Source organism: Patella vulgata, chromosome 2, assembly GCF_932274485.2.
Source record: "Patella vulgata chromosome 2, xgPatVulg1.2, whole genome shotgun sequence".
Lineage (NCBI taxonomy): Eukaryota > Metazoa > Mollusca > Gastropoda > Patellidae > Patella > Patella vulgata.
Window position 1 is genome coordinate 45,483,245 of NC_065880.2, and position 12,368 is coordinate 45,495,612.

A 12,368-nucleotide genomic window follows, 5' to 3' on the forward strand; every position below is an offset into this window, starting at 1 on the left:
CACTAACTTAAGATTTGTTGCTATATAGGCTAAGACTGAATGATTCAGGGATATTAACCTTTTGACAAGAATTTTTTTTTACTTTAGTGAAAGTAAATATGACCAAACTAATGAAAATGTTCCAGAACAAAATATAGTGTGGCCCTCAAAAGCGTGTCCTAGGAAATTGTTCTTGGCAGAGATGTTAATAGGGTTATACAGAGACCTTGCTCTTTTTTTTGACACATCTAAACAACTATCTCGACAAATTCCACTGACACTGTTTTAGACCCCCAACATGATTCAACCCTATGAACTCTAGTTACATGTACTGCAGCAGTATGGATCATGGGGTTGGTGGCTCAACACTAATAATGTCATTTCAGGATGGTTATCATTTTATTTCAATAATTTGCTTGCATGCATGGGTCTTAAAAGTTGGAGAAAGATGAAGTACCTGTAGAAAGACAGAGGTTCAGCACCTGGATTTAAATATAGAACACTAATTGAATCACAACTTATTTTTATTTGCAAATTAAGAGCTGTATAGAATGACAATTTAAGCCTTTAAGCTTCAAGAAATTTGATATACATGTGTACATATACAGTTTAATAATTACAAATGAAATTGATCAAATATAAACTGGCTATAAAATGAAGCTTGTGTAACCTTATTTGATGAGCAATTTACTCATAAATATGATGACCCACAGTTTTTCGAATTTTTTTTTTAATCAAACGTCTGAATTGCAATAATAAATCAGAACTAATTACATGCACTAAAATAAATTACTAGGGTATAATGTACATTTTAGTTGAACTGTGACTAAAAGGCTAAGAGACATCAAAATGCGGAACTGATCAAGAGAACAAATTCACTAAAGCTATGGGTCAGTCACATGAAAATGAAGCACACATTAAATAATTTCATATTTAGCAAATATTTTTAAAAGGACAATACTGTCACAATATTAATAAAATTATAATTATTACTTCTTTATGATTCAGTTAAAGTAAATACTGTGAATAATAAGCTGTTTTTGTTCTATAAGTTAAGGGTAAGAAAACAATTTGATTAATTTGGATCAATGAGGTTGGGTGAAAAATTAATGAATATTAAAATTTGGTCCAAAATGAGGACAAACAATTTATTTTGTAATTTGTATTCAGCAAATAGCATATCTGCCCCTATAACCAATGGACTGTTTGATAAAATATCTTTCTACCCACCACTGATTTTACTTTTTAACCTGCTTTGTGAGAAAATCCATAAAACATAAGAGGATAGAAATTTTACTTAAACAACATAAACCCATGCTGGATAGTTAGTAATTATTAAACTATTTTTTAAAATTAATGAGCTTACTAATCTTTTAATGACACTGAACAGCATTGCACATACAAACTAATAACAAACGCTACTTGTGTATTATACATATGTACGTAAACAAAAAACAATCAACAATAAATAATTTAACCAAACAATCTATGGAATTCAATACTATGAGTGATGCATATAGAATAAACTATAGAGACCATGAGAAATGTGTAAAGAGAAATCATGCTAGAATAATACCCTACGCAAATCACAAGCACCCAAATAACATACCAGTCAAATAATTATTCTAATCAATTTATCCTAGATCAAGTTTCAATCAATTTCAAATTGCCAATTTTAATTCTCCAGGTTCTTCATATATATAGTTTTGTATTTCTTTACCCAAAATTGCAATAATAGTATGGTATATTCTTTAAATTTTAAATGCCACCTGTTTGTTGTTCCTTTAACTCATCAATTAATTTTTATATTCCCAATAACTCATCAGTACTTCCAACGCAATATATGTATAAGCCAACCATTATAAAATTATTTATTCTTTTCTATTTAAATAAATGTTAAAAGTTTCACAAAGTATGGAATTAATAATAAAAATAAATGAAATGCGGTTTAACCTCCTACTAGTAATATTAGGGAATCTATAGCAGCTTTTGTGAGGTTTAGAAAGAATGCTGCCAACATTATAATTACTATACTAACAATTAAACACAACTATCAGTATATTCACAGGTTATATTAACAGTTTAAACACTTCTCACTATATAATGCTTCACAATTTACTCAAGCTCTGCACTTAAAAGTAGAGATATATTAACCTTTCCTACACTCATCTACATCATCTATCTTTCATACACCTAGCATCTTTCTTTCATACTATAATCATATTCGATATACAGAGGGCCAACTCGACTGACATGTACAGAGAAGTTAAAATAGTAGCCAATGGTAGAACAGGTTCATAGAAATATACATTTGCAAGAAGTAGTCTGTTAAAACTGTTACTGTGCAAACTTCCAATCTATTTAATCCATTACAATTGGCCTGTACTGCAAATCTAGCAATCTCCACCCCAACCCGACTCATATTTTAGACAGTTCAAAATTTAGCACTGCCAAGTCTAATAATTCATTGTATAAATAAACAAACAAATTTTCTTAATATACATAGCTGAAATTCCAAGTCAACTTTAAATATTCAATTTACACTTTAATAATGATGATTATGCATGAGTGTATCTTTAACGCCTTCCATATTGTAAAGTTTTAATAATCTCATATGTTTTTCTAAAACCAACACTGTACAATTAACTCATTATCTAATATTATCTAGACAACTAACCCTTCACTACACTCCAAATATTTGCTGATGTATTTCAAAACATCTTTTCTTTTCATTTTTATTAAATTGGATTCTTTTTTTTAATAATCGCTTACTTAAGTTTTTCCATTTTTTTTTTATACAATTACATCAATATTTACATTAAACATGTTGGTCACTAACCCAAACACAAAAACACTCACAAAAAACAACAAATAAACCCAAAAAAAATAATTGCATCCAAAAGTCAATCGTATCTTATAAAACTAGCTCTTCTTCATTTTTGTGTGTTTTTTTGATAATAAATAAGATTATAACTAAAACAATAAAGTATATATAATATATTTAACTCAAGTTTAATGTGGCATTGTATATCTGTGATTTTTGGAATGATCAATCCATCAATATTAGGCCATTTTATCGTACATCTCTTGTAACTGTTTTTTAAAGTATTTTAAGAGCTCTTGTCGTTTGGCTTTAAAGGTGGGTGTGAGCAGACCGTTTTCAACTGAAAACATCTCTGGATAAACATACACATCTTTAATCTACAAAATAAAAATTTAATATATGTAAAAGTATGTAATAACATTTTAAAGAATGTATTCATTCAAAATCATAATAATCTAGCTTTATTTTTCTTTCACCTACAGTTAAGAAGCATTTATTTCTCATCAGTTCATGATATGGAATTCATAAGATAACATGGTAAATTGGACAGATATATTTATATATTGTTAAATTAAAAAGGTATATACATGTAGACAACCAGATGGTATAGTTTTACAACAATAATTTGAATCTCACATTACATGGGTAAGAAATAATGTCTGTATAGAATTCTTTATTGTGAAATAAGGAAAGGTAAATAATCTGATGAAGCAAGTTATAAAATACCTGTTCAAATGATTGTAAACCAGATTTCTTTCCTACTTCCACTAGATCCGCCATAATGGCTTTCTTCACTTCCTAGAAAAACACAATCATAGAACATAATATACCTACAAAATATCTCATTGTAATTTATATCAAATTTGGTGAAACTAAACAATCTCAAACAAATATCACAAAGGAAGTTTTAAAATGTCTATTATAAACTCTGTACTGGGCTTTAAAACTAGAAATGTGAATGAAAAGATAAGTACAATATTTGGGCATACAAAAATAATAACTTACTGGATTTCTGGCAAGATCAGAAATATTTCCTGTTAAATTTAATTTCTGTTTACAAAATTTGGGTAGTAAATCTGGATCAGGCACAACAATACCAATTAAACAAGCCTACAATAACAGGGTAAATTTCAGGTATATTAATTTATAGACTTTCATCTGAGAGTTAACTCTGTGAATTTCAATATTAGTATATTGGTATCATAACATCTTCAATGCTCCATTAATTTCAATTTGTACAATAGTAGATAGCGGTACCAGGAATGGCATAAAATTTAGGAATTATAAAGAAATTAAGAATTTTGACAGGAGTAAAGAGATTTACCTGTAAGCTGTCACCATGTACAAATACTTGTGATATGAGAGAGGATCGTACATAGACATTCTCTATCTTCTCCGGTGCTATATATTCACCCTATAATAACAGAAGACATTTATATTATGTCTAGATCAAAGTACAGTGTAAATCAGCCATGAAGGATATTCAGCTGATAAATCATGTTATATGGAATGGTGTTTAATTTCTTGTCGACACAATACTTTGGCCATTTTGGGACAACCATGATGGTAAATTTTATTTCTGTTTAAATATGGAATATGAGATGGGGGAATTCTACCAGGATAGAGATTTCTGCCTTCTATTCTTTGATTTTATACTGTCACAGATTGTGTTATGTGCACACCAACCACTGTGTACATGGGTGGATCTTGTCTTTTCCATCCCATCCAAACAACAAGGCAACAGTTCAGCCTCATAGGCTGGAACCGAAACACCTTAGATCAAGGTTTCTCTTGGCACACACTGGGACAGAAGCTAAATGGCCAGTCCTCTCAAATTCAAACCTTGTGATGCAACTTTATATAATGTATAAATAAGATTCTCAAGTACTCAAATGGTTATATTTCATATATTTGAACAGTTGAATTTTATCCTATATTCCATTAAACATACAATAATAATCTGACAATACCTGAGCTAGCTTGAAGATATGCTTCTTTCTATCAATAATTTTCAAGGTACCAGACTGAAAAATAAATATTCATTTACAGCACCTCAACATAATTGTTTTTATAAATCTCATGTTACAAGATTCTTTGATATAGGATACTGATAAATTTTTCCCTTAAATCATTGACATAGAAGCTTTGTAAAGGGAATCAGGGCTTGTCACATGACCTTATGGTTGTTCAAAAATTTAAAAAGCACTGAGCCAAATATCAGCATTAGAGTCGATTAAACATTAATTATTCCACAAGAAAGGTATAATAGGACTGTAACTGTATAATAAACTAAGATAATAATCACAAAATTTCTTGCAGAAGCTTACATAGAAAAAATGATGTTCAATCACCATGTCATTTTATTTAAGATTCAGAAAGGTCAATTCCAGAAAATTCATGAAATCCTTTCAAATTGTTACATATTTTAAGATTGAACTAACCGGTAACCATTCTCCAATATCACCAGTATGTAACCAACCATCGTCATCTAGTGCTTCTTTAGTTTTAACACGATCATTTAAATATCCTGTAAATACATTTGGCCCTTTAACACAAATCTGAAAACAAACAAAAATAAGAAAATATCAATTAAGGTTTTCTTTGAAATAAGAAATAAGAGGAAATGAACAAACTAGTCAACAGTAAATATTTGCTTGGCCGCTACTAACACTGAGAGGGGGAATGGCATTGGGGAGAGTTAATTAGCTGTAAATGGGTACATAAAATATTACACGAAGATGCAAAATGAGTAAAAGGTACCAATTCTGCCCGGACTAGGTTGTGTTACGAGCAATGTAAACAATGTACACGTCATCAAAGCTGTATGATCTGACGTCACACATATAGACCTATACTGCACGTGACATTAAAGGTCAGTCATCGTGTAGAGTTAAAAAGAGGCTTTCACATTACTGCTGTGAAACAGATTGTGAAATTAAATGAATAATATTATGGCTGTGGCAATAAAAATATTAATTTTCACTTTATTTATGGATTCCATACCTCTCCCTTATTATTCTTTGCATAGTATTCCATCTCTGTGACATCACACAATTTAATTGCATTACATGCTAATGGCGGACCAACAGTTCCTGCAGAGATATTAAGCATAATGAAATATTACTATAACAACCAAATTCATATATATGACAATTTGAATAAACAAAATTAAAATTCTTGAAAAAATTATCACTTTTCAAATTTAAATTTTATGACATCTCGAGAGTTATCTCCCCTTAGACCACAATCAAAATTCAAAGTTTAAACTGCAGATTCTTTGGACATTTATATATCATGTCCCATTGCATCATAATGTTTTCTTCACACTGATGTAATAATATATATATACCTGATTGTGCATCTCCAGGTAACTGTAATGTTGATATAGCATGGCTCTCTGTCTGACCATATCCTTCTATAACCTATAAACAACACACCAATTTTTAACAACTACACTCTAAACTAAATTTAAGCCTAATTATTTAAAACTGTTAAGCCTCAAGAGTTATAACCAATTTTGTTGGACTCAATTCTCAAGAACAGAGAAAATCAATATAGTTCAAGGTTGTCTATTTAACACCCAAAAATAACTATATTGTAAACACCTGAAATATAGTTCTATCAGAAGATATTGGTTATAAATATGCCCAAAGGTATATATCTCATAACAAGGTTAAAGATAGGGGCTCTGATTTGGACAATTTTTGCTCCTCCATATCTGAAGGGTATTGAAAATATCCATCTAAAAATTAAACCGTAAGTCAATTTATATACCAAGAAATTCAAATGTTGAACTTAATTACACTTACAAAGCTAAATATACTTGAAATATGTTATCAATTTAAAAAAACAGGTTCTATTTAATAAATATGATATACAGGGTAGATGTTCAGATTTGAATGACATAAATTTAATATGTGATATAATTTATAAGTATGATAAGGGAACTGTTAATCACGTTTTCTTTTGCACTAGATAATGAAAGATAAATTTTTTTTATAGGTTATCTAGACAAGGCAAGGTTATCTATTGTCAGTCAAAAATATACGCACTTTAGGCTTATCAATAATATTATACGTGTTACTTAGGGTTCGATTTATATTTTCAACACCAGAAGCAATTTTTTTCTAATTTTTAAAATTAGAAGAAAGAACAAAGTGTAACATAACTAACAAACAAAAATTTTCAATAGTTGTAATCACACAAAAAAATTAACACAACATTTTTCTGCCTGGTGCCAAATGGAACAGAATTTGATCGTTTGGATCTATTCAACCACCACTTCTTCACAAATGTGTATTTTCTTGGTTTTTGCATTTAAGAAATACGGTAATCATTGTTTACACGAAAATACTACATCAGTAGTATTTTAGTTACGGCTGAGTAAATCGTGGGAAATGACCCTATCACCTTCTTAGGGTCAATACGATAACAAGACTGGTCAATAATATCCCATAGTTTGAGTTTCGCATATATTATTTGACTGGAGGGTGACATATTGTTATTTCATTGGTTAAGTTATGCGTGGCCGATTGTTCAAGGAAAGTGAGTCTAAACAAATCAAAGTGGCATCTGATGTGAAATTTTGTTGTGAACGCTTTCAGAGAGTTCAACTACAGAAAAACTCTAGTTTTAAAATTTGCTTTTTAAACAAAATTACTGTAGACGCAAAATTTTGCATTATAGTTCTCTTTTTGCATATTTGCGTGCTCTAATTTTGAAGCCTGTGTCAATCTTAATTTTTATTCATTCTGAAAATGCATACTTACTGGACAGCCAACAATACATCGTAAGAAAGAAAGTACTTTTGGTGAAAGAGGGGCAGATCCGGTGGTTATCAGTTTAACTTTTCCTCCAAGGGCAGCTTGAATCTTCTTAAACACCAACTGATCCCAGATACTGTTATCTCTTATAACACCCCTGTAATAGAGAGAGAGAAATGGAGTTTAATGTCCACTTAATATAAACAAGTTTCCGAACTAACATGAAATATTTTTATTTTAATAATTGGCTTGTGTGCAGTCGTCTTTAGCAATGAGAGAAAACAGCAGAACGCACAAGGTTTGGCAGGCAACAGGCCTATTCTGTTTCAAATACAAGCATAAAATTGAAACCATGACACTTGAATCGCCGATACAAACAATACAATAAGTCAAAAACTAGGACTAAAATTTAACTGTGTTTTACATTGCTTACTAGTAAACCTTTTTCAAAGGATGATAATTTTAAGGTTCATCTGTCATGACAGCAAATGAATTGGAAGTCATCATTTTACAATGTGAGCAAATGAAATAGACTAAAAATATCATATTTAATGATCAAACATGACATATTTGTTCATATCCTAAGTCACATATTTGATATAATGAGATATTTTGTCTGGTAATAAAACCAGTCATTTTTTATAGGTGGAGAAATTTAAAGAATAATAAAATACAATCAAGAGGTCTCTCACCTTTTAATTTCCTTCTCTTTTTCACCTAATGCAATATTAAACAGAAACTTTTTAAAGGTGCTTGCATTAACACCAGCCATTACCTAAAAAAAACAATGATTCTAATATAAATGAAATTGGAATGGAGTATTAAAACATTCGATTGAATTTTTCATTCTTGCAAGAAAATATATTCCAGAAGTGGCTATATTAATGGCTATATTATTAAGCAAAGTGGTATCAGATGTTCTATGAAGAATCATATCAATAATACTCTATCATATCTTTCAAACTGAGAAATAATTACCTACAAAGTGACACAATACTAACCTAACTATTAAAATGTAAATGAAGTAAATCAGTTCAGTAGTTGCTAAGAAAAATGTATTTATACACAAAGGAGACAAAACCTAATACTACACTAACCGAAAGCACAAAACATTAGGTAAAGTCCACTTCAAATGAATTTGGGGGCACTACGTGAACTTAGACAGTAAGATTGAAAAAGTGCAAAATGTTTTAGGTCTTCTCAAAATTAAGTTGTTTTTTTGTGTAATTGTTAAAAACATCCAAATCAAATCAATACCTTATCATAGAATCTGTTTAATAATCGGGGTACAGTAGGGAATAATGTGGGTTGTAATTCCTTGATATCATCCATAAGTTTCCGTACATCACCTTGGAAAAAACCCAATTTAGCCCCATGAGTAAATATATAGCACTGAAAAAGAATTGAATACAATTCAAATGACATATATCAAAATTATTCTGAAAGGATAATGGTGTCATTATTACAGCATATAAATACTGCATTCTTGACAATATGAAATGAAGCAGACTCCAAAAGGTAACAACAACTTATTGGTGTCTAGTAGTGCTGATGTTAACAAGTTTCACTTTCCAATTCAATAAATACAAGTTGGTTTGTTGTAATTCTCTATTATTCACAATAAAAACTACCCTCTCCCCACCTTGCCAGGCCCTTCCCGGAAAATCATGAACAGGAGATATCCCGGTTAGCAAGCCAACATCTTACTCACTGACCCACGGCAGCTCCCCTAGTAGTAATGAGCCCAGCAATAGTCAGTTTTTATCGCAGGTCAAATTACATGCTAAAACACAATATATCCTACCTCCAACATCCGTTCATAACTATGAGCTAATGGTAAGTATGATATCATTGTTTCACCTGGTCCAATATCTACACCAGCAGGTTGCTATAATTAAAGTGCAAATTTTTTAACAATCAGTTTATAAAATATTCATATTGTGTATATACACTTGTGTCTTTGTTCAAAAAAATATGTAATTCACATTAATTTTGTGCAGCAAACAAAACTACATCAACCAATACAAAAGCACATAATCTGTAATCTTTGTAAACTTTGTAAATAATAGAGAAGTGACATCAGATATTTAAGAAGAATAAAATAATGATAAAGCTTACCAACTGTACTGCAATGGCACTGACCACTGCTACTAAACCTTTATGAGATAACATTGCTCCTTTTGGTAAACCTAGATAGAAAATAAAATATACTAATTATGTAAAATATATACAAAACAAACCACATAATAATTCCTAATATGCAAACAAATTAATTAATTTTATTGGCAATACAAGCCTGATCATTCACACATTTGTCAAGTCAAAAACATGTACTATTTTAATGCTATCCTGTAATTAATGTAAGCACACCTAACTAAAATAGAAAACTTCAAGAAGAATAGTCTGATTTGTGCAAGAAAGATAGCTAAATCACTTTAGTCTGAAATCAATAGAATGCTTTGCAATTATGGAGATGCACTGAGTCCTGGATTTCATATATATTTCTATTGTACATGCTAAAATGGTATATATCTAGAGTAGAAATAACTAACCTGTTGTACCACTCGTATAACATATCAAACATAAATCATCAGGTGTGGCGGGCTAAAATCATAAATAATAACTACATTAAAAACATCATACTTTTGTCCAAAAGTTAATTTTCAATTAAACTTTCATTACAGTTTCGGATTATCATTTGAGGGATTCCTTGCAAAGTATAATATTGTGGAAGCTGGATGTCTAAAGAGGAATAAGAGTCCAAAATTAATTCAATTCCTTTCAGAATATACAAATATATGATGAATCGAAAATCTGTCTATATTTGGATTCTTCTGCAGACAATATCAACAGGAAATAGTCAACACAAGCCACCATCACCTATAATGAAGCTTTCATTCTTTTATGTTCTTTGCCTTTTTAATGAATATAACTTCATTTGGCTAATCAAAAATAGGTTAAAAAGCAAGTTATTTGTTGATACATGTAACTAGATACAAAGGAAGTGCTGGAGTATATATACTTACATTTTCTTTAACTGGGTTATCTTTTCCTAGTTTCTGTCAAAAAAAATTAGAAAGCATTAATACTGAAAACAAAGCCTGATGGTCAAATTTAAATTTATGAAAATTTGATACCTATTTGTTGTCTTTAAAATATTTACATTCTTGAAAAATATTTTTATGTTTATTACAACAAGCGGTTGCCATGCAAGATACCCCCACATTTTGCAAGAGATGGATAGAAAATAAGCTAAAACAAGAAAAAAAAAAAGATTTTTTGTACAATCCTGGGCCATATATTCAAGGAAGTTATGGTCTAAAAAGCGTGAATATCGAAAGGAACTGAGAACTTTGGGATATAAACACATATTTAAAATTTCATCAAAATCAGACAAAATTGTGACCTCTAGAGGATCCACAACCTTTGTATACTTTTACATTATTTGCGTTCAAGCAGCGACCATTTTGTTGAGCAGTTTTGGTCTGATTTTTACGAAATTCGAACTCAATCATCATCAGGGTGTAACAATGAAATATTTAAATGATTTATAAAATTGGATAAAAATTGTGACCACCAGCGGGGATCCACAAGCTAAAATCGCAATTTTTTTGTACAATCAGAGGCCATAATACAGGAAGTTAGGGTCTGATGTACGTGAATATTGAAAGGAACCGAGATCATTGGGATATAAACACATGTTTTAAGTTTCATCACTTCTAGAGGATCCACAAGCTTGATATTACATACTTTAACACTATTTGCGTACTCAAAGTAGCCATTTTGTCTGACTTTCACGAAATTCAAATTCAATCGTCATTATGGTGTAATATTCAAACTTTTTTTTTTTTCAAATCAGATAAAAATTGTGACCTCTAGAGGGGTCACAAGCTAAAAACGTGATTTTTCATACAATCCGGGGATATAATCCAGGAAGCTAAGGTCTGATATGCACGAATATCGAAAGGAACCAAAATCTTTGGGTTATAACCTCACACACTTCCAGTTTCATTAAAATCAGATAAAAATTGTGACCTCTAGAGTGTCCACAAGCAAAAAACATGATTTTTTGTACAATCAGGGGCCATAATTAAAGAAGTTATGGTCTGATTTATGCCAAAATCTTTTGGGGGATAAACCTATATTTCAAGTTTCGTTAAAATCAGATAAAAATTGTGACCTGTAGACTGTCCAGAAACAAATTGTAGATGGACAGGGGCGACGAAATATATCAACATTAAATGTGGGTGTGTAAAAAGTGAATGACAACAGACAATATTCGTCTATATGAAAATGTAGGCGTATAAAAATTTGTCAAGTCTTACCTCAAGTTCAGAGAATAGCATGGTTTTAATACCATTAGCATTGGCTTTAGTCTGATTTTCATCTGACATTGTTTCCATACAAACTATACATTTTAAAGTGTCTTTTGTCTCTTTCCAACGATCAAGTAAATTTTTAACTTTAGCATTCGTATCACAGACAACAGTTTCAAGTTTGGCTGAAAATATTCAAATTGTGATGTTTACTTATTCTTTATTAAAAAAAATAAAATAAAATTTTTCATCTTTAAGTATGAATCATTCTTTCAACATAAGTTCATAGCACAGGTTTCGGGGAATCTGACTTTTCGGGTAAAGTGATAACAAAAATTATTATTTCATATAGTTGGCAAAATAATCTGACCGGCCATTCAGGTTCTGTCCTCCTAATATTCATCTAGTCTGTACGCCTATGATCATCACAAACAAGAGGACAGATTAAAAACAACCTTCATCGGGTATTTGTCAACCAATGCTTTA

At 30.5% G+C, this 12,368-nt stretch overlaps 1 protein-coding gene across 5 annotated transcripts in view; it reads right to left on the bottom strand.

Annotated features, from left to right (window-relative positions):
• Positions 1 to 485: 485 nt before the first annotated feature.
• Positions 486 to 12,368, bottom strand: part of LOC126810825 (long-chain-fatty-acid--CoA ligase 1) — a 40,503-nt gene continuing 28,620 nt past the window's right edge. For all 5 annotated transcript variants that reach the window (XM_050536118.1, XM_050536119.2, XM_050536120.2 and 2 more), the window contains exons 7-22: positions 11,892 to 12,067; positions 10,593 to 10,625; positions 10,119 to 10,170; positions 9,685 to 9,755; positions 9,371 to 9,454; positions 8,824 to 8,958; positions 8,259 to 8,341; positions 7,573 to 7,723; positions 6,153 to 6,225; positions 5,807 to 5,895; positions 5,245 to 5,361; positions 4,774 to 4,827; positions 4,128 to 4,217; positions 3,809 to 3,913; positions 3,530 to 3,601; positions 486 to 3,180 (exon numbers count right to left, since the gene is read on the bottom strand). In XM_050536118.1, coding sequence (XP_050392075.1) covers positions 3,043 to 3,180; positions 3,530 to 3,601; positions 3,809 to 3,913; positions 4,128 to 4,217; positions 4,774 to 4,827; positions 5,245 to 5,361; positions 5,807 to 5,895; positions 6,153 to 6,225; positions 7,573 to 7,723; positions 8,259 to 8,341; positions 8,824 to 8,958; positions 9,371 to 9,454; positions 9,685 to 9,755; positions 10,119 to 10,170; positions 10,593 to 10,625; positions 11,892 to 12,067 — 1,523 coding nt within the window. In that variant the 3' untranslated portion in view covers positions 486 to 3,042. The remainder of the gene's footprint in view (positions 3,181 to 3,529; positions 3,602 to 3,808; positions 3,914 to 4,127; positions 4,218 to 4,773; positions 4,828 to 5,244; positions 5,362 to 5,806; positions 5,896 to 6,152; positions 6,226 to 7,572; positions 7,724 to 8,258; positions 8,342 to 8,823; positions 8,959 to 9,370; positions 9,455 to 9,684; positions 9,756 to 10,118; positions 10,171 to 10,592; positions 10,626 to 11,891; positions 12,068 to 12,368) is intronic.